This window comes from Mytilus californianus, unplaced genomic scaffold (assembly GCF_021869535.1).
Source record: "Mytilus californianus isolate M0D057914Y unplaced genomic scaffold, xbMytCali1.0.p SCAF_5, whole genome shotgun sequence".
Classification (NCBI taxonomy): Eukaryota; Metazoa; Mollusca; class Bivalvia; order Mytilida; family Mytilidae; genus Mytilus; species Mytilus californianus.
Window position 1 is genome coordinate 83840501 of NW_026262701.1, and position 23424 is coordinate 83863924.

Sequence of the window (23424 nt, forward strand, 5' to 3'; positions counted from 1 at the left end):
GGAAGAAAAATATTGTAATAATAGTATCGAAGATGAACTGCATATATATTAAAATGTCCACTATACGAAGATCTTGGACGTATATATTGTTTTATGAAGCTGCAAATTTTAATGTGGATTTTAACGTTTTATCAGATAATGAAAAGTTGATTGTATTATTCAATAACGATAAAGTTTTTGAAAGTGTGGCCAGAACCTGCTATAACATTTTAATCAGGAGAAATGTTTTTTTATATCATTAATTATGCTGTATTTTAATGATATTATAGTCTGACTCAGACTATTTGCTGGGTATTAAATGAAGATTCAAGTCGGTATAAAGTTTAACAATTTAATAAACGATCCAACAAGAATATAAACGATGTTACAATATTGAGTCCGGTATTTACGGTTCGAGAACCATTCCAAAACTGAATATAAATTATTTTTAAGAAGTATATAAAACAGAATAATAAAGAAATACATGTAACTACGGATTAAGCAATTATTGTCCATTGTTTAGATAATCTGCTAAAACTGTCTTTGACACGTAGATACGAAGTCCATTATCGGATTAGTAGAAACATACATTTTTAACCAAAAGATAATTGTGTGGGAATATTTGAGCTAGTAATGACAATTAAAAGATATAATAATTAAAGTCCGAAAGATGATAGTCCAAATAATTAACATGCTTTTCATCCGGTCATAATATTCTTAAACAACTATATTTCATATATAATATGTAAATTATCAATCTGTATTTAAATATTGCTAGTACAGTCTCTCATAAATCTTTTAAGATTGACACATACAATGTTAATGTAATGTTTCTTGTTATCTGTTTTATGTACCTGTATGAATATTTTATTGTGTAAATATATGTAATTGTATGTGGTGAGACTATAATAAAAATATGAATCGGAATCGGAATCTGCCTGTTAAAAATATTTGAAATTTATTGCTAATTCTTAAAAAAACATTATATTACATTATATTGGCTCTCAATAATGACGACTTCAGTGTGTATACTGAAGAAATTTATCCTGTTGAACTTACTTTAAATAAAGCTAATACAAACAATGACCACTGTCCTTAATTTTCCTCGATCTTGATATCTATATCATAAACGGGAAGCTTAATACAAAAATTTATGATAAAAGAGATGATTTTTCATTTCCTATCGTTAATTATCCATTTTTAGATGGTGACGTTCCCTTGTCACCATCTTATGGTGTTTATATATCTCAACTTGTACGATTCGTTCGTGTTTGTAACAACGTAGTAGATTTTAGCGAAAGAAATTTATGTTTTACTGAAAAATTATTACACCAGGGTTTTCGATATCATAAACTAGTCAAAACATTTACTAAATTTTATCATCGGTATAAAGACATCATTCGTAAATATAACTCAACATGCAGACATCTTATACGTTCGGGTAATTCACATCCAATCTTTTATGGTAATATTCTTTACAAAGCACAAAAATGTCACCTCAAAAGCTAACAAAACCTTTAAACAGACTTATTAAGAAGGGGTATAGTTACGATACTGTTGTCAGGTCATTAAAAATTGCATGTTTTGGCTTTAATATTGATTCATTGATAGGGTCTTTGCATCGGAATTAAACTCATTTATTCTAAAACCAGTTGTTGGCATGACACGGGTTATGTTCTTCTCATATATTTTATGATCATAGTATAATACTAAACCCCTAACAGGAGGGATTGTGCCTGATATTCATATGATGAAGACATAATCTTTCAATCAGTTTAATTGAGGTCTGGAGCTGGCATGTCAGTAACTACTAGTAGTCTGTTGTTATTTATGTATTATTGTCATTTTGTTTATTTTCTTTTGTTTCCTATTCTGACATCGGACTCGGACTTCTCTTAAACTGAGTTTTACTGTGCGTACTGTTGTGCGTTTGTTTTTTCTACATAGGCTAGAGGTATAGGGGGAGGGTTGAGATCTCAAAAAACATGTTTAACCCCGCCGCATTTTTGCGCCTGTCCCAAGTCAGGAGCCTCTGGCCTTTGTTAGTCTTGTATCCTTTTTAATTTTAGTTTCTTGTGTATAATTTGCAGTTTAGTATGACGTTCATTATCACTGAACTAGTATACATATTTGTTTAGAGGCCAGCTGAAGGATGCCTCCGGGTGCGGGAGTTTCTCGCTGCATTGAAGACCCATTGGTGGCCTTCGGCTGTTGTCTGCTCTATGGTCGGGTTGTTGTCTCTTTGACACATTCCCCATTTCCATTCTCAATTTTATTATGTCGTTCGTCAAGCTTAATTTTACATTTCATTAGTTGAACTTTGTGTCCACAATAATCTGGACGTTTAAAACATGTATTTTACAGGAATAGCTACGATAACAATTATATCTGTTGGTGGCGCTGTTCTTACTTCAATTGTTTTATTCAAGATAATTAAAAAAGTCTCATACTTACGAATGTTGAAAACAGTTGCTATACAGGTAATCTTACAATAACAATCTAGAAATGATTGCTATTGCATCAGATAAAATACAAGCACATATAATATTATTCAGAATAATATTAAAAAAGAACACTCACGTTAAAATTTTCACGTTATCTCATTCAACTATTCCACATGAACTCTACATATACATGCATTTATACAAAGGATCAAAAACGGAAGACAAGTAAAATGATATGAATCTGTTTTTAAGATTTAAAAAAAATATGGCACTGCTAGAAGAGCATCATTATCCGTAAGTGACCGGTATGTCTTGTATTAGCTTCAAATTATAAAATTTAATTGGTACATGTAATCATAAGTGAATACAAACATCGTTTAACTTATATGATTAATACATCTTAATATATTTGATAATGATTTATTGACCTTTTGGAAATGCAACCTACGTATACAAATAAAAAGATATGTAGGGTATACGCCAATTAAACAGCAACATAAACAAATAACCAAACACTGTGTTGAGTTTTATACAAAAGACAGGAGTCCGTACAATATTGCAAGCTCCTTGAAGTGTATATTCATCATTTTATAGATTTTCATGTATAAACGTTGAAGCTCTGAATAGCATGTATAGTTTTGAAAACCAAACATTTTGTCTATCAACATTTGTTCCTTTTTAATTTTTTACTTTTTTGCTTTGTTATCACAGGATGTTGAGACTGTTGTTAATAATGCAGAAGAAGACAAGGAGGCCACACAAGGCATTGATGATGAAGGATTTGTGTCAGAAGTATCTCAACAATGACAAAAAAAAGCTCCAATTCAAAGTACTATGTAAAATAATTCATCAATTGCTGATAATCTTTACTGTTATAAGTAGTATATATTTCAAAGCCACAATGACAGAAAATCACAAACCATCAAAGTCTTGTATACTATTTTCGTAATATACAAAAATGTCTTTTGAATAAAGCAAATCAACTTTATTACTTTAGCTGTGTTTGTGGTGTTAATTTTATGTGTTTGTGTGGAAAAACCCCTAGCTTTTCACTCTTTTTTTTATCTTAAATGTTTTAAGAGGGAAAATATTATGGCACTCATTGATGCTTCGATTGATATAAACGTGTCACATTTTTTTGGAATATTTTAGTCCCGTTCAATGATATGAGCTCCACGAGGTTGATTTGGCGATGTTAAATAAATATTGTTTATTCATATCAAGTTGTGAGCTACAGTGGGTTTTTTTTCCTAAGAGAAGTAAGAAGTTATCTTAAGATGAAAAGCAAAAACAAAAAATAGGTAGAACTGTTTTGGTAGACTAATATCTTCCCTTTATCTGTAGAGGTCACTTCAGTAAAAAAAAGGCCCAACAACCACATTTTAGTACTGAAAGGATATTTTCATCGAAAATCAGAATATATATATATCTATATGTCTAATGGATGGGAATCTTAACTGATTATATATGGGGCATGACCATCAACAAAACATTGTACTCAAAGGTGTTATCATGCTTATTAAGAATATATTATATGGTTTAGGGATAAGGTTATGAACAGTTTTCAAGCTATTTAATTGTCAATGGTATACAGGGCGGGGTATATCCACCAGGACCAAACTTTTGGTCAACTAGAAAGTTTAATTATGGATATTAAGATGATAAATGGTTTATGGTGAGGATTGTTTTAACCATTTTTATATAGATTTCAAATTAGTTATATAATTGTAGGGGCATGACCCAAGGGAAAACCCACAGAAAAGGTTTTTCATGTCATGGAGAAAATATATGGTCTTAAGGTGAAGAAATAAAAATTCAATATCACCTTGACCTTTTATTTGACCAAAATGAACAAAGGTCAAGATCATTGTCCATGGTACGCGACACAATATATCGAGATGCTGCACCCATGTACAAAATAATATCGAAGGCGTATCTCAAAAGACAAAAAGGGATGTTTCAGACACGAAAATGCAAAAGCAATCAAGTACTTTACATTGAGATCAAAGTTCAAGGTTAGATAACGGTTATGATGATATGAGACTTACCATGTAATTGCAATACGCCTTCGTGCCAACACATAACGGTCATGATGATATAAGACACATCGTCTTATTGAAAGACACCTTCGTGTCAAATATTATATGACAGTGTCAAAAAAAATTAAAAAAAGTTATTCCACGGACAATGTTGTATGAGAAGCAGAAGAAATACTACACATATCATATGAAAGTATGACAGTGTCAAAAGAGAAAAAGAAGTTATTCCCCGGACAAGGTTGTATGAGAAGTTGAAGAAGAAGAAATACTACAAAAACTTCGAAAGGGGGAAATAAATATTAGCTAAAACAAGCATGCCAAGAGTATCTGCACGTCAACATTATTTAAGTTTTTATCAACGATACATGTATATTGTGACCGTCTTCAGTTCCATGTGTCGAACTGATTGTTGTTTAAAAACCTGCGTGTGGTTTAACACAAATAAAACTAATAGTATGTGTTTTAACATAAGAAGACACATGTCTGATTCAGCTGATCCATAGCTTGACATTCGATACTTTGTCATATTTTGAATGCATACCAAACCAGGAGACTTTTTATTTTTTCGTTCATGTCATATTGAAATAGAATATTGGGCCTTTCTTGGAGTTTCTAAAGTTGATGGCGGTATATGACACAAAATGTTGTCAAATTAACAAAGTATCTACCATTACCGCCACTTACGAAAATACAACTACATTAGTAATTGAGACCAAAGTTTTATTCTAAACATATATAAGATTAACAATATATAATAAAAATTCTAACAATTCATAATAATAATGACAACAAAATGATATCAGTATAAAACAAACAATCTGATTAAGTGTTGCTGCTATATTAGTAAAGTAAAATAAAAACTGGCAATTTTTTTTGATATATGATAAGAGTAGCATTTTGCAACCCTCATATCAAGGTAAAGGTTTGCTGCGCGCCCTCGGTTCTGTGTCATTGTTGTTCGCTGTTATTTGTTATTCGCCATATTGCTATAGTGTTCAACTCAGTTGATAATATAAATGTAAACTGTGTGTATAAGATATTGTTACAGCACTATTAATTTAATTTTTCTATCAAATCATTTTTTTCAAATATAATCTATCACAGTGTAAATTGAGCATCGGATCCCATTTCAAAGCGGAAGACTACGGCTTATATAAGAAATCACTACATTATTTTCTATACTGAAAGCAAGTTCTTTTTATATTTGTATTAAACGCAACTAAATTAAATTTTAATGAACAAATTGTTCTAACTATAAAATAAAATTATCAACGTCATGGCTCAATGTCAATGTTTGCGTAGCCAGTAATATCTTTGATCTCTTTGCAATCCAAAGTGACATTCATTGTTCTTTTCCCCGATCTGTTGGCCTTTATTGTCAGTGAGTGCTTCCATGTTGAATTTGCAGCAATGTCGCTATAGAATAAAATGAAATAGGATTTAGAATTGATAACTATAACGATACATTCACATAACATATCTCAAAATTAATGATCTGTAACCTTCACCTGGCGGAATACGTGTTACGTGGAGTAAAACGTTGTTGCTTTTCTTATACATTGTTACAACTACATATACATGTATGTATTTATGTCAAATGACATCACGCACACTGAACATTTAGCAATTGATCCCTAATATTCTTCTGAAAGTCTACTTTTTGTTCACACATTTCGTAAAAGTTAAACAAACCTAAAGGTCATATTAAAACATATTTTTACTGCATGTTGGTACAAGCGAAATGTTTCCCATTATGAAATTAGATGCACTCATATTTTGGTGCACTTCAAACTTTTGTCGGTAAACAGGGCAAGCTGTTGTAGTTTATTGAATAAGTTTAAGCTTTTGGCATTTTTATTTAGCTTTTCATTCAAGCAGGTAGATTGAATAAAAAGGGATCGTTAATGTTAAATTATTCACTTGAAGGGATTGATTGAATGTTGGTTGCTTAACGTCCAAGGGCAACACTTGAAATGAAGCTTAGATAAAGGCAACAGTAGTATACCGGTGTTCAAAAGTCATAAATCGATTCAGAGAAAACAAATCCTGGTTACAAACTAAAATCGAGGGAAACACATCAACTGTAAGAGGAAAACAAAGGAACAACAGGTACACTGAAGTTCAACAAAAACAAACGCCAACATACATAGAAACGAACTATTTGATAACAACTGCTATATTTCTGACTTGATACAAGACATTTTAAGAACAAATGGTGGGTTGAACCTGGTTTTATGGCTAGCCAAACCTCCCGCTTATATGACAATGTTAACAAACATCGCTTAAATGACAAGACTACGTGACAGAAATACAGTGACGCACTTACTTAACGAACATGCAATCTCGAACGTTATACAATTTTTTTCACAATACCAGTCCCAACAATTTTCATGACAATGATGGTATTGAAAGGCAATTTTATACTTATTTGGACTACAAACGATAAGACATAACACATTATCCAACCGAAACTATATCAGAAACATCAAAAATGAATACATGAATGTTGGATGTACAAAATACCGAGACACGTCGTATAGCAATGCAAATTCATACTCGGTATAACAGTCATATTCGGGAATAGGTCACGTTCTTGTACTTAGCAGACAGACGACATAGATGTTAAACCACAATAAATGTCATAAGTTAGTTGTATATATCAACCAATTTGTGATATAAAATTTACGGAGTGTCATTTTTAATCTTTCTCCTCATAACTCTGTTGGAGCAGTTTCTGCGTAAGGAGCACACTCCTGTATATGAAGTCAGTATATAATAGTGTGAACATGCACGAGCATAACGTTAGAACAGGACGCAGACAATAATTAGAAATTTTCCTTGTAATTCAATGGAGTTTGGTAAATACAAAGTAAAATTAAACAAACAGTTAAAAAATAGCGTATTTTTTGTATAAAAATAATAGTATTGTTTACGAATATATAGATTCTACACTCACTACACCGTTGATAACGACATTTATCCACTTTAGATACTTAAATTTTCTAACTTTAAAATGCGAGTTTTAATGAGCACTTTAAAATTTCTTTATGAAAGGAAATTAAACACAGTCTTACCTGATCTTTTCTTCAACGTTCACTATACCGTTACCTTCCACATGAACAACACATTGCGTCATTGGTTTAGATAACGGGTTTTTCAGAGACACGTTTATTTCATACGGTTTGTATCTTTTTCCAGATTTTGGAGCCTAAAATATATTGGATGGTATCTGATAAGAAAGTACATGATTTCAGTCAATAAATTTCGCATGTCTTCATTGTAGGATTTCAATCTTTTCTTGTTACCCAATCATTGGAATTTTCATGGCCTTCAAAATCTAACTAGTAAACATAAACTTCTTTGTAAATTTGATTTAACATAACAATGCTTACTTTAATTTTAGCATTTATATACTTTGTATTCCTTTTATAGTTTATTATTTTCTATGTGTGCGAGACTTTCCAGGCATACTTACAAATACCTTATTTTTTTATAATGTCATTTCGTTTATCGTTACCATACCTCAACTTCTATATCTGGCCTTCTAAGTCTGAAATCATCTTCTTTAATATGTACTTTGCCGGTCTCTTTGACTTGAGCAGTAGCAGTTATATTCATCATATACTGCTCTGTGAGATGGTCTAGATAGTCATCTGGTTTCAGGGTAAACTTAAATGTTTCCTCTAAAAAAAGGTCCACTCATGTATTCATTTATTTCGATGAAGTCATTTAAAGATAGGTATTCTTAGTTTCTTAATTCATAAAAGGGGATAAACTCTATGACTGAACTTATCATGTTTGTGGCTTTTATTTCAAAACTAACTAAAGTATAATTGACCATCGTACATTCGTATAATTATATATATATAAAGAACAGTCCGTTTTTACAAGAATTAAAAATTTTTATAACAGCATTTTGAGATATCATCAAAAGGTATTGTAATATTTCGACAACTATCGTTTTAAATCGTCTGTGATAAGTTAAAAGAAAATCTAATTAACGATACCTGGGTTTAAGCAAGGAGTGTTTAACAATATCTTTGTATGAAAACTATTTTTCAATGACTTTGAATGAATATGAGATAAATTTCGTTTCTTGTGGAAACCATGAATGAAACCCATCAAAAGTTAGGTTTACAGAAGGAGTTTAGACCCCATCATAAATGTCTTTTCATATCTTTTTGCATAAAGAAGACTCTTGGTTTTGTTTGATTTGCATTATATGCAAAATATACAACACACGGGGAAATTAATAAAGAACTAAAAAATTAAATACCTTCTTCATATTTCAATCGGATGTCATTGTACCGCTTTTCAGCAAATTCGTCGCCAGTTTCACCAGTATACAGCTTTGGTTCTACACCTACATCCAGAACTGTGATGGTCCTTACTTTACGATCCTTAGATTGGTTTTTCACCTTGACCTCCACGTCAAAATTGCTTCCAAGTAAAGTACCATCTTTATGAACAATCTCCATCACCACATCCTTCAACAAAATACATGGCACTATTTAAATATCCAACGAAAAACATGATATATCATATATACTATATAATGTTCACCATATTTATAAACATGGTGGACATTATAAAATATACTACTGGCTGAACATACTAAACCTTTATATATCTCTTTAAAGAATGTATATAGAATTTTATGACGTGAGATATTGTTTACAAGCACAGCCAATTAAATTACAATTTTTTTTCTTGATCTCCATTTTGTAATCATAAGGTGACAAAAATGGGTCTGCAGCAATTGAGAAGTTTTTAATCTTATCTCGTAACGTTTGAATTTACATTATTCGTTGATACAACTTCTTGTTGAAATTACCATATGTTCAGCTTCTTCAACTTGTCGTACTTTCTTTGATGCTTTACCAGCATTTTGTACTGCTAGTCTTTCTTCTAGAGTTCCTGTCGACAAAACATATAATGAACATTTTACCTTGGAACAAAATAAGGATGATATAAATAAAAACAAAATAGTTGGTTAGCATTTGTAAGATCTGTATCTACTGGAGAATAATATGGACTCTGATGGATAGTATCATTGTCAATCATACCAAATCTCCTTTTTATAGACAAGAGAGAGAGAGAGAGAGAGAGAGAGAGAGCTATTATAAATACAATAATGAACAAATATTTCGAATAAACCTATATGACATCAGAATCTGTTGGTGACAAAGGTATTGTATCACAATCCTAAAAGTCATACAAACAGAGCACAAAAAAAGGAATATATTTCAAGAAACGACACAAACTCCCGAACTATGTAATCTTGAAAGTCATACAAATTTAACATAAAATATGGAGGGAAAATTTTCATAACCAATTTAGGGATATATCATTATAATATAATAATCAGGAATATGTATTTATAAGTAGAATACTGATAAACAAAATAAACAATTAACACAAAGATATGTCTCACTCCTTTAATTGTGTGTAACTTCTACGGATGTCATCGGTAGTTCGGCTATGAAATACGAAAATGATATTCGACTAATAAGATTCCTGTTAGGACATTGTCCCCTACTTTTCATAAAATTGGTTTTCGTGGGAACACTTGTGACTTCTTATGTTCACGCCTGTGTAAATGTGTTTTCTTTACGATTTCAAATTGTAATTGTTGTTTGATCTTTTTTGACTTATTACTTATATTCAAAACGTGTTTGATAGATTATTGATTAAAATTTAGTTTACTTAATAAGCACATGTAGTAAATCAGCTATAGATCCAGTATGGTAATAGGTAATTCGAGGGACAATTATTTAATCTCCGTTAATAACATAGAGGGGTGGGTTAACGTCCATTAAAAACCGACCCACAAAACGCAAAAAGCGTACAAACGTCTTCCAATTTTGTAGTGATTTTCCGAGCGATTATAAAACTGCCAAAAATCATTGGCTTCCATTATTTCCATTATTACTCTAAAACTCGTAATCACTGATTCAAACAAGAATGTGTCCATAGTACACGGATGCCCCACTCGCACTATCATTTTCTACGTTCAGTGGACCCTGAAATTGTGGTCAAAACTATAATTTGACATTTAAATTGGAAAGATCATATCATAGGGAACATGTGTACGACGTTTCAAGTTGATTGGACTTCAACTTCATCAAAAACTACCTTTACCAAAATCTTTAACCTGAAACGGGACAGACGAACGAACGAACGAACGCACATACCAGAAAACATAATGCCCCTACTGCTATAGTAGGTGGGGCTTTAAATCGCTGCCCCATCAACGTCGACTCCAGTATGCCTAAGTTTCGCTTCCGCAACTTCGTCGTAAACAAGACAAATAAATCACAACACCAGATTGTATTTCGAAAAAAACTAAAGGATTCATACTTTGTTCACATTCATGTCGGCCCGTTCCGAAAAAAATCTAAATGTAAACAACTGACCTCCAGAGATTCCCATACAATAAATATTAAAGTCTTGTCATTCAGATCTAAATTGTCTTGTAAAACCAGGCTGATCATCAGCTTGCAAGAGTTGTGGAAACAAACGATTTGTATATTTTAACAAATGCTGCATACCTATATTGGGACAACAACAATCATACTCTGTGATACCTATGATGGCGGTCGCCGTAGATGCTCAGTCGTATATTCGGGTTCTTAACCTATGTTTTGCAATGTACTAGTAATCTGCTTTAATTATTTGATAACAGTTAAATAAGGCTTAGCGTAAATGTACCTTCTTTGTATTTGTATTCATGTGTAATGTCAAGACGTCCATCATCTTTACCCCAATTCCATGGAAATAATGAAGTATTTTTATCGTATGGTTTACCATCTGGCTCTTTCGTACTAATATTTTTACCAACTCTGAAATATAGGGAAAGGTGAAGATGCTATATTTTTTTATTTTGATTTCTTTACCACTGTTGTGATATAAATACTTCTTACTCGTATGTGAAAGTGTGATATATTCTTTAAGGGAGCAACCATTCAACTTCAGGGGGGGGGGTATGATTGTCATCTGCTTGACCAGAATACTTTTTTTCATCAAATTGGGGATCAGAATATTTTTTTAGTAAAAAGCCATAACCCCCCCCCCCCCCCCCCCCTTTTGAAGTTAAATGGTCGTTCCCTAAATTCAAACTGTTAATTTTATAACTGTAGGTGTTTTTGTGACCAAATCAGGGTTGAAACTATAAATGTTTGATTTTACCCGACGGACGTTTTATATTTCACTTTAATTGTCAATATTTTAAATGTAAAATACCCACCTAAGTAAGGGTACTGCCAGATATAAAACCCTTTCTTAAATCAAAATGATGATATTAACGCCTTGATTAATGCTTTTTTTCAATCAAGTTCTTTAAACGAAATATGTGAAAAAAGTTATTAACGAGGGAAAAAGTTACCAATGATTTATTATATTTTGAAGGCTGTCAATTTAATCTTAGTTGAAATTCTAAAAAGAGTAAAATAAAACGATTCTACCTGGATGTGTCTACATCAAGTTTTTCCCATTTCGATGGTGAAAGTTTAACCCATTTAACAACATCAGCGTTAACCTCAGCAAATACAAATGGAAGGTCATACTGCATTCTCCCAAGTTCCCCACGCTTGATTGCAGTTACTGGAGCAGGTCCACATCTGAATACACCTGTTGTAAAAAGTGGAGTTTGCGTTAATGGGTTACATTGTTATATATGAAACTCCCAAGAAACACTTAACGATCAACATGTTGATTGTCCCAAAGCGGATTCCATCTCAAATTGTTGTTTCAATAATCTGTTGGAATTCTTTTGATATATACATGTACATTGAAATGTTGTATTGACTCATTTATTTTGATTTATCTCTCGTACCCGGTATTGTATTGCATAGCATGAACTGTAAATATAGTATCATTTACCGCCACTTAATTCCTGTGGTGTTGCATCAATGACTTGCCAACCATCATATCCGTTCCCAAGATCATTCCGTGACATCCAACACTCATTCCATACATGGAAATTCCTGTAAAATGTACAATCAAAAATATTGTTTTACTTCTTTATCATACCAGTCTAAGAGTTAACTTTCTGGCTTTTCAAAATGGAAAGATCGTTTTCTTGAACTTTCATATTTTTGTTTTTTTTTGCTGTACCTTTCGTTAATCGATATCTTGTCTTTATCAAAACAATACTACAACGGGAATATTGTTGTTTTTTTCTAAAATAAAGAGACAGAAGAAACCAAGAGGACGGTAGAAAACAACTTAATTGCTCGACTACACAAAGTTTGACCGAGAGAAACCATAAGCTTAACAAAGACAGACTTTCAATTGGTCGAAACTGTACGAAAAAGGCTGATGAAGGCTCAACCACCCTGAGTCAAATAATTTTCTTCTTTTAATGTTGGCTACGTTTTATGCTGATGAAGCTAGTTTTATTGTGAGTAGAATCATCATTGAATTGTCATCCATATTAAAACACCAGTTGCTATGCGTCAATTCATGGCCGTTGTTTGTTCTTTTATAGTCTAAAATGTATCAGATCTTACCTGTTCAAATCAATTGGCGCAAATGAAAAGTTAATAATTGGCGCGAATGACAATTTTGTTTTGGCGCAAATGAAAAAAATGATATTTTCAATATTGGCGCAAATGTCATACGCTCAATTACAATGCACCGCTGTTTTTCGGAGGATTTTAGTTAAAGGACTGGGTTAGATATACTGGAACAAAATTAACAAAACTTGAATGCAAACCGTGAACTTGTCTTGTTTGTATATATATACATACAAATTAAACTAATCTTCTGTATGTCAATGATTGTTTTTCTTTTGTCCTACGTTTTGACCAACTGTTTCTTTTTACTTTTTTTTTAGAATCCATCCTTCCTTCTGTTTTTGGCTAACTTATAGCTTTTACGTTGCTAGCGTTTTTTTTTTTTTTTTGTCTAAACCAAAGAAACTAACCATACTGAATCGCCAGTTTTAAGTCTTTTAAGTTTTCCAGTCTTTTTATCTTTTGCATATTCTTCATCAATAGCTACACTTCCATCTGAGTCGTGGGCCGAACTAAAGTTTGTTACACTCCGACACGGCAGTCCTAGTGCGCGACATACTGAAATATAACGATTAAATATTTTACATATAAATGAAGCATACTTGTGTATCAAATAATATGTTCACATGCTTTATCATATAGAACACTTCTTTTAATGGAGTTACGTACGCTACGACTGCTTTTGACATACAAATACAAAATGTAAAATGAAATAATTAACCAGACAAATTCGACAGAGCCATTATACTTTTAGTGTGTAAACAATGATCGTTTGTATAGATCTTCTTCAAGGTTTTACAAATTATATGGGAGTAGTGTAGTTGGAAATATACATATTAGTTAAAGAATATACAAACTAGTTGTAGTTATTGCTGAGAAAACCCAACACTGTCCGTATTTGACACTCTCATTAGTCTCGTCATATTTGTTGAGAATACTCTCACTGCTAGACCACATGGTTGGAGAAACTCCATCGGCATATTTGCCGCTCCAATTTCCGACCAGAACGCCACCATCATTTGCATTTACCTTCAAAAGGAATATAACTTATGATACGTTAAGTTGGACTTTATCTTTAATGTATAGAAGACAATTATCTATTTTTTTCTTTTTATTTTACAGTACACGAGGTACCGTAAATCGTATAATAGAAGAGGATTATTGAAGAGGCAAATCATTATGAATGAATGAATCAATCAATCAATCAATCAATCAATCAATCAATGTAAAATATATCAATCAATCAATCAATCAATGTAAAATATATCAATCAATCAATCAATCAATTTAAAATATAAGAAATACAAAGGCAAATAAAACTTTTTATATATGCATTCAAACTTTTTACAATTGAAATAGATGGCCACATAGTATAGAAATAAGAAGATGTGGTAAACTATGATTGCCTTTTGAGACTACTCTCCACAAGAGATCAAATGAATAGAAATTTACAACACAGGTTACAGTACGGCCTTCAACAATGAGCAAATACCATACCGTATAGTAATGCCCCAAAATGACAAATGTAAAACAATTCAAACAAGAAAACTAACGGCCTGATTTAAGTACAAAATAATAAATGAAAAAAAATATGATTTAAAGCAACAAACGATAACCACTGAATTACAGGCTCCTGACTTGGGACAGGCACATACAGAATGTAGCAGAGTTAAAAATATGAGGTTCATTTTATCTATTGTTTTTTTTTTGATGCGGAGACCGTTGGTCAAGTATTTTAAATGAGTAAACGAAATATCAATAGATACATGTATATAGTAAGTTCACTGTTTTATAGACTGTCATTAAAACAATTATGGGGCTGACACTAAAAAGATTTACGAAGATTTCCAAATGCATGATGCTTATACAATTTTGCACCTTTATCAAAGGTATAATATATAACTTACAACTTCTGTGATAGCTCTTGACAGCTTAATGGGGTCACTCATATCAATTGTTGGCTGACCACCAAAATGTTCCAATAAAAGATCCAAACTTATCTCCAAAACCTTATTTTCAAACTACAATAAAGCAATTAATAGATCGAATCAAACATGAGATAATTGCTAACAAATATCATATATGATAATTTCCGGTAAAATAATATACCGATTTTCAGTCATCAAATTATCTATTCGAATTCGTATGTATATGACCATTTCAAATCCACTGTCACTTCCGGTGCACCTACGTTCATTCCCGGTTTTTGGCGATAATCGCATCGGTCAATACAAAAATGTATTTACTTTAGTTTTTTTTTTGTGTCGTACTTTTAAGACTGCTGTTTTTCTTTTCGACATGTTTTTGCTTTGGCTATGGTTTTTAATTGTTTCCTTGGTATTTCAATTCCTTTTCAGCATACAAGCTAGGAATCTGATTAAAATATATATAAAAAAAGAGAAGTGTTGCTTATAGAAGGATATTGGTTGCTATATTTTACTTCTAGTAAAATCGGACATCGTAATTAATTTTAAAGATATTTTGAAACTTAGTACTAGTATACAACAAAAGGTACTTCTCAACTCACTAGCGACATGTTTTTCACGGTCTTAGATCTCTAGATACCGGGATAGTCGCCTGGCCTGTAAATACAGATTGTGTCCTCTTGCCGAATGTGACATTTTGACTCAGTTTGGATTCAAATGGCGGTTAGTGCATGGGTAGCAGGAGACACTTACCCTGTCGACACAGTTTGTTTCGCTCCTCTTAGAGTTCATGTGATTCCCCCAGTTTTTCGGGTTGTTTTTTTTACCTTGATTTGTGTCTTCTACGTGGAATTGTGAGATTTTCTTCATTCAAACGCAGTAGATACAATAAACATATTATTATACTAGTATTTAAAAGTATAATTATACCTGAGCAAAGTTCCAAACTTTTGCGTTGATTTGTTTGTAGTTGCCTTGAAAAACAGCTCCAGTGTCATTTAAAACATATTCATTTAAAAGACTTGTTGTTGCTAGGTAACATTCGTCATCTATAGTAGACAAAGCCTTCATGATTTTGGGTACCATGATTAAAATAACACGTAAACTGGTGTATCAGACTTTATATTTTTTAATATTGTCAAATCAGTATTTACAGAAAATAACAAACTAGAGATTTGAGAAAAATGATGGGGCGATAGAATTTATCCATTCTTAATCATTTTCAATATAAAATAGTACATTTTGTAGATACATTAGGTAAATTATAAAAAAAAGTAATTTTTTTTTAAATTGCATGCATTATTTATTCAAAAACTTTATAGAGAAAATGTAATTAAAATTACGGTATTGAAATTTGTTTTATAAATAACGTAACATTGTAGATATATTTCATAAATCAGAAATAATTTTTTTTTAATCAAAAGTGCATTAATCTAATGATTTAAAAAACATTTTTTTTATACTTCTATAAAATTAATATTAAATGTGCAATAAATTAATTCTTGTTTATTTAGCAAAACAAACAACAGTTACATTGTTTATCTAAGAACATTTTACTTCATAAAATAATGTGGGACAATCAGAACTTTTCATGTGGGACAATCAGAACTCTAAAATTTTAAAAAGTGGGACAATCGGGAATAAACCATTATGTGTAGGTAGCCGATCAAAAAGAGGGTGCCACTGGGTAAGTTGACCCCAAACCCTAACTCTTAAATAAGGTGTACAAAACTATACCCCACATTCTTACAAAAATATATAGTTTTAAGTCTAACGCGGTAAGTTTTTAATAACATTAAATGATACTGCATTATGGACTTTAAAATCTCACAAAATCAACAAATTTGTAAAATGAACCACTGCAACAATCTGTTTTTACAATCTCTATTTTATCATCACATTGTTCTGTCTATCAAAAAATGCTTTCGCCAAATAGAAGAAATTATAACAATATCAAAAAATCATCGTTGGAGTAATGGAGGATCAGATCTGTATATATATACAAGATTTAAATATATTTACTACATATATAAAGTAAGGAATTAAATGGATTTTTTTAGTCTTTGTTAAAAACAGTTTTATTATCTTATATTTTCTCAGTTCTATATTTTTTTTGGAATTTGCATTGATAAATGTAGTCAACTAGCGGTTTTCAAAAATTGAAAGTGTAAAGTCTGTGGCAAACCCGAGAAAAGATGACAAAATAGTGTTATAGTTTTTGGCACTTGACCAAACATTATATGCATTATAAATCATATTATGCAAACCCAGAAACACACAAAAAGTTACAAAACTTTGAATATTGAGCTCTATTTAACCTTCCAAAATGTATCTGTCCTCCTATAAAATTCGAAACAATTATTTTTCGCATGTCGTGGTTTATTTACATGTAGTATTATAATATTACTTACGTTCACACCATGGATTCAATAAAATGGTGATATCGCTGCCACTTGTATACTTAAATAACATGGGGTCGTCCTCTGGTTGGATTTTCGATGACGTTAGAATGGAGAATTCCCATTCACCAATAATACAGTTGCATGCAGGTGTAATCTCTACTTTGATTGTGTTATTTTTTTTCTCAACCATCTTTGCATACCATTCTGAGTGATGACCAGTACCATCGGTATTTTCGTCCATATCGAATTCAACAGCTGTACCTTTCGGTGGTTTTGGGGTAGATCCTTTAAAAAAGAACTACATTAAACTTTAACATTTTTATATCATATAGCATCTTGATCTGTTATTGTTTAAACGGAAATAAATACACGTATAACCAATAAACTGTAAAATGTGTTACTTTAGCGCAGTTTAAATATCCCGATTTCTAGGGCCAAACGCATTCGTGAGGTTTCATTTAATTTTTTTTCTTGTCTTCTTTAAAACACATTTATGCGAGGGAATATTTTCGCGATTTTATCTTTATCGCAAAATTATACTCCGTACATTAAAGTACATGTACAATATCAATGAATTGTAATGACAATTTTAATTATATACTACTAAAACACATTTTTGAAACACTTCCATAGAGATAAATGGAGGTCAAACTTTGAGGGCTCAAATCTTTGAAGAATTTGATCTGAAATTAACAGCATTTTTTAAAGGATGTTAAATATATATAAGAAGAAAACTAAAAAATATTATTAAAAAAAGGGGGGGGGGGGCTCTTAATTTGTTTCATCTTTTTGCGAGGGAAATGTTAGTTTCAGGTCATATCTAATCAATTATGCCATCATATTCACCTCTTCGTTAATTTTGTGTGTTGTATCGTTTTTAACTAGATCATTATGATTATTTTCAGTCAGGAGTTGTTTTTCTAAACTTTTTTTAGTAGTATATATAAAAGTACAATAATGAATGTTTGATGCTTTAATAGTATAACCATTCATATAAATTATCTAGTGTTAATTAAGAGAATAGCATTCAAAACCTTCATTCATTGATTGTCAGGTGTCTTTCTATGTTATATATGTTGTGTACAAGTTGTAATTTCGTACAAATTATAATTTGTACAGGGTTTTTGTTATCAGTATTTTGACACACACCTTCTTTCACCAGGTGATACAATTTTATCTTCAATAATTATCCAGTTCGATGTTTTACTCTCAAATTTATAAACTTCAACCTAACATTAAGCACTGTCCTCTATGTCATAAAACTACACCTGATTGGTTTAGATTATATTTTTATTTTTTGACTAATACCAAATTCTATGTCCACATAAAATATTTTAGTGTTTTTATATAAACTTGTCAGTGTCAGTACTATGTGCAAGACTATAGCATGTAGTTGTGGAAATAAAACAGTGATACATGTATAAATTTTGGCTTGGATGGAGAGTTGTCTCATTGGCACTCATACCACATCTTCTTATATCTATTTACTGCAGGGTTTGTTGCTCGTGCTGTGTGGATGCAGTAGAATGTGTCCCCGTGCTTGTGGTGTATGCCCTTACATTTTCAATTATGGGCTGTTTGCCTGTGAGAGAGCGTTCACATGTATAAATTTTGACTTGGATGGAGAGTTGTCTCATTGGCACTCATACCACATCTTCTTATATCTATTTACTGCAGGGTTTGTTGCTCGTGCTGTGTGGATGTAGTAGAATGTGTCCTCGTGCTTGTGGTGTATGCCCTTATAATTTTCAATTATGGGTTGTTTGCCTGTGAGAGAGCTTTCACATGTATAAATTTTGACTTGGATGGAGAGTTGTCTCATTGGCACTCATACCACATCTTCTTATATCTATTCACTGCAAGGTTTGTTGCTCGTGCTGTGTGGATGCAGTAGAATGTGTCCCGTGCTTGTGGTGTATGCCCTTATATTTTTCAATTATGGATTGTTTGCCTGTGAGAGAGCGTTCACATGTATAATTTTTTACTTGGATGGAGAGTTGTCTCATTGGCAGTCATACCACATCTTCTTATATCTATAAGCTTAACCAAAGACACTGTGCTTATTTTATCTAATCATATAAAGAGATTAACAAAATACTGATAACTTGTACAAAAATACTGTACAAATTATAATTATAGTGATACTACATTCGTACATCTAATTTACAGAAAATTAAAACATGCATACCGACCGTGCGAGACCCCCATGGGTAGTCAAGGCCGTAAAACACCCCCTAGTAGTAACACATGCAGCAGATGTCTAAATTTTAATTGATGTTTATCTGCCTTCAAATCCGAAACGTGTAGTTTCAAAAGAGATTTAACGTTGTGATAAGAAGGAAACATTTTCTAATACCAATTATGATGGTAATTAATACCTGTTATTCTTCCATTCCCAACAACTGGAAAACGATCGGTGAATTGATTGCAATGGTTGTTGAATGCGTGTAAGATCCAGGGACAAATATTTGAAGCATGATCAATTCACGGAGATAGACCTTTATAAAATGGAGAAAATTACTAAACATCCAGTGACCTGTTTTTTAGAATATTATTAATTTCGACACGATAAACTGGTATCCAACCAAAACAGCAGTAGGGAAATTTATAGTCATTTCTATTACATTTCGTTTTATTCTTTCATTATTTACTTCTCGAAGTAGGCGGAGCCAGACTGTGCATTAACAAGTTTTGAGATTGAAGTTAGAGCACTGGTTTAAGCTCCTCCCACTCTTTGTTATTCCAACGAGAAGCGGTCAATGGCGGTATTGGAGAGAGCAAAAACAACAAAAATCATTCAGTTAACGCACTCCTCTAAAAATAACAGAAGTTAACTTACTTGAAGATCAAAGGAAAAATTACCATTCATGTTACAATTTATCATTACTTTTTTAAGAAGTTTACCTGTTGTGAAAGTGAACTCTAAATCGTTCTCCTTCTTGTCATATTCTCTGTCGAAAGTAATGGTCAGTGTGAAAGACTGTCCCCTGCGAACAACCAATTCAGGTGGAAGTTTTTTGCCATCGCTTTCTGTTACTCTTTCCTCGGTGCATTCGAATTTGTCTGTGTGATGATCCTTGGTGTTAAGCGGAATGTTAAAATCGATACCAAGAACATGAAAGCGTTTGTTGACTTCCTCTTCATTTACACGTTTCTCTACAAAACAATATAAAGGAGAAGATTGTAATCAAAGTTCAACTCAGGTTTTGTTTTGCTCAGATTTTTCGTCTTTTTTTTTAAGGTTTCAGTGGTGTAGTCTGTTTTTTCGTCTTATCATGTTGTTGTTTTCTTCTTCTGCAAATATTCGTCGTACTATGATCATAAATGTTCCATTACAATGGTCTTTATGGTCGTTATAATATTCCTGCTCATAACAAACTTGGTTCGGTGTGTTAAAAAACACCAAGTACGTTACATATAGATGTTGTTAAATAAGCTAGCTTGCTTAGTGATATGGGTTTTGATCATTGTTGAAGGACGTGCGGTGGTCTATAGTTGCTAACATCTACGTAATTTGGTCTCTGGTAGATAGTTGTCTCATCGGCAATCATACCACAACTTCTTATTTTGTATGAATTATATTTTAAAATTATTTTGAAAAAAAAATCATATTGTCTATAAACACCAAAATGCAAATGAAAACATTTTTGTTTTTTTGTTTTTGTTTTTTTTTTTGTAAAGAATATACATGTAAAGCAAGTACCTTCCTCATCTTGTACATCAGGTTTTTGGGGTCTTTGGTCGTTTATTACAGGTGGACTTTTGCTTCTTCGCCCCCGACTTCCTGATCGACCGCGACTTCCATGTCTATGACGACTTCCACTTCTATGCCGACTTCCACTTCTATGACGACTTCCATGTCTATGACGACTTCCACTTCTATTACGACTTCCACTTCTATGACGACTTCCATGTCTATGACGACTTCCACTTCTATGGCGACTTACACTTCTATGACGACTTCCATGTCTATGACGACTTCCACTTCTATGACGACTTCCACTTCTGTGACGCCCACGTGGTCCACATCCACGTCTCCCCCGCCTATTGTTCCTTTCCCAACCACATAATTTGTCTTTTGGGGGTCCGTAACATACCACTTTGCAGTTACTTGAGGAATATTTTGCATCTCTTTCTGGATTTCTACGTCTTCTTCTGTGTGGAGAATGCTTTCTCCTCTTGTCTTTCATCCGTCTCTTATACATCTGAATTAAATAAGCAAACTATCAAAAAGAAAAAGCTAGTCCGTCATGAAATTTTAACGCTCTCTCTCTCTCTCCTCTGTGATTTTATCTACATTAAATTCGTGTTTAGTAGATTAATATGAGTGATTTGCAGATACTATTGAATTAAATGTAATATATCCGTAAAATCTCTATTCTCAGCAGAAATCACAGTTAAAAAAAAAATCGTTTTCTAAAATTTAGATTTCAGTTTTTCATAGAAAAAGTATATTATAAGCAAGCTAGCTATTCCTGAGTATTACTTTTTATGGACAGAATTTGAAAAAAAAACTGTTTTAGTTAATATTCTTCGGTTACAAATCAAAATTATGCTCCATTTCATTTTTTAATTAACGTACAAATAACTTTGCGACATGTTGTATTTATTAAGAAGCGATCTGATTCTCTGCTTTTTTCAAAGAATTCATTACGCATATCAATGAAAATCCTGCAGAATTCAAGGGGTGGCAAAATATTAAGTGTATAATTATGTATGAGGGTCTAAATTGGGGGGGGGGGGTCCTTCATGTCCGTATTCTTTAATTTTCAAGGCCATTTTTCTCTATTCTTTATACTTATTGCCCATTATTCTCTATTTTCTTTATATTTTAGCACCTCATTATTCTCTATTCTTTACTTTTTGGTCCAATTTTCTCTATTCTTTAAATTTTTTGCCCATTATTCTCTATTCTGTATACCCCCATCCACACCCTCATGTATTGTTCTCTCAGCTTTGTGTAATTACTTACTAATCACTAATTGTAATCTGTGCTATAATATTCAGGGTAAGGTATATGATTTTATGTATTTGATATAATTGTGTTCTAGTAAGCAGAAATTTAAACAAGACCTTGACTTCGAAATAAAGATATACACAAACAGTTAAGTTCAATAATTCAATATGCCGTATATTTTAAAAATAATCAATTTACAATGACTCTTTGTTATCATTTCTTAAATGTCTTGTTTAGATAGAAAATATACCGATTTAATAAAGTAAAATTGACTCACTTTGGTTTGGAAATGAAGCAGTCCTCTTAAAATTTTACGCAACTACCAATTGCTTGTTGTTCTATCTTGTTGACATACGGTTTCCGTAGAGACTGGCATCACTTCACGGATAGACGGTTACACTTGAGAAAAATTGGGTTGAATAAAATTGAATTCTATTTTTAAAGTATTTATTTATTTTTACATTGAATAGAAATTTGATTTGCTTACATGAACATAAAAAAGTTAAATAGACAGGTAAAATCAATGAGCATGTGCTTCAAGACAGAAACTATATGCTTGGTACAGATCGAAATCTTCTTAATAATGAGATTGTGATATATATAGGTAGTTGGGTTGCTTTCTCTTAATGAACTATGAGTTCCTCCAATTTCCTTTACATTTAGGGTACACGTGTACTTTTCAAACTTTGGTTATTACTGCTCGTGTTTACAGTAACTGACAAATATTTACTTTTGAAGGGTATGGTGGAGGGGCGCCTTTACTTTTCGAAATATTGTGAATAACGGAGACTTATATAAAGACGATGTCCTTAAAGTCAATCGAAACAAGAAGTCTAAAAAAAAATTAAGAAAACCCCATCATTGTTAAACTAGAAAGTGAGATTACCTCTTAAGACTAGATGTCTATAGATTTAAGTACTATTAGGTTGCTGTTTAATTCATCTCCCAAGTTTATTCATAATTGCGCCGCAAATAAATATGCTATACTAAAATGCAGAACTGTGTCCCTGACAGATTTACATTTAAAGGAATCTTTTGGTACTCGGGAACCTAATATAATGGAAAAGTATGATGTGGTCTATTAATTTATGAAACAAAATCTTTATTCATGCAGTTGACAAAACACAAAACAGATTTTTAACACACTTTTAATGCTACCTTG

General features: G+C 32.1%; 1 protein-coding gene and 1 long non-coding RNA gene across 2 annotated transcripts; one reads left to right on the forward strand and one right to left on the reverse strand.

Annotated features, from left to right (window-relative positions):
* Nucleotides 1-2343: 2343 nt before the first annotated feature.
* On the forward strand, nt 2344-3419 carry LOC127703234 (uncharacterized). Its single transcript, XR_007982834.1, has 2 exons — nt 2344-2459; nt 3135-3419. It is a non-coding gene; the product is annotated as an uncharacterized LOC127703234 (long non-coding RNA).
* A 1749-nt stretch (nt 3420-5168) lies between these two features.
* On the reverse strand, nt 5169-22674 carry LOC127703215 (annulin-like). The gene is made up of 16 exons (XM_052207740.1): nt 22540-22674; nt 21009-21510; nt 20210-20461; nt 17315-17590; nt 15834-15952; nt 14886-14999; nt 13836-14007; nt 13389-13536; nt 12344-12447; nt 11926-12091; nt 11174-11304; nt 9297-9379; nt 8739-8949; nt 7985-8145; nt 7537-7670; nt 5169-5878 (listed from the first exon to the last, which is right to left on the reverse strand). The coding sequence occupies exons 2-16, from the start codon at nt 21508-21510 to the stop codon at nt 5737-5739; spliced, it is 2715 nt and encodes a 904-aa protein (XP_052063700.1). The 5' UTR covers nt 22540-22674; the 3' UTR covers nt 5169-5736.
* Between the last annotated feature and the right edge of the window lie 750 nt (nt 22675-23424).

What these genes read in the sequence shown, in the direction of transcription:
- LOC127703215 (XM_052207740.1), bottom strand. Translation starts at nt 21,510, where the DNA reads ATGTATAAGAGACGGATGAAAGACAAGAGGAGAAAGCATTCTCCACAC. An exon ending in AAGTTTGGAACTTTGCTCAG is followed by an intron (nt 15,000 to 15,833) that starts GTATAATTATAC and finishes GCTTTATTGTAG; the next exon opens with TTTGAAAATAAGGTTTTGGA. An exon ending in TGAATACAAATACAAAGAAG is followed by an intron (nt 9,380 to 11,173) that starts GTACATTTACGC and finishes TTTTGTCGACAG; the next exon opens with GAACTCTAGAAGAAAGACTA.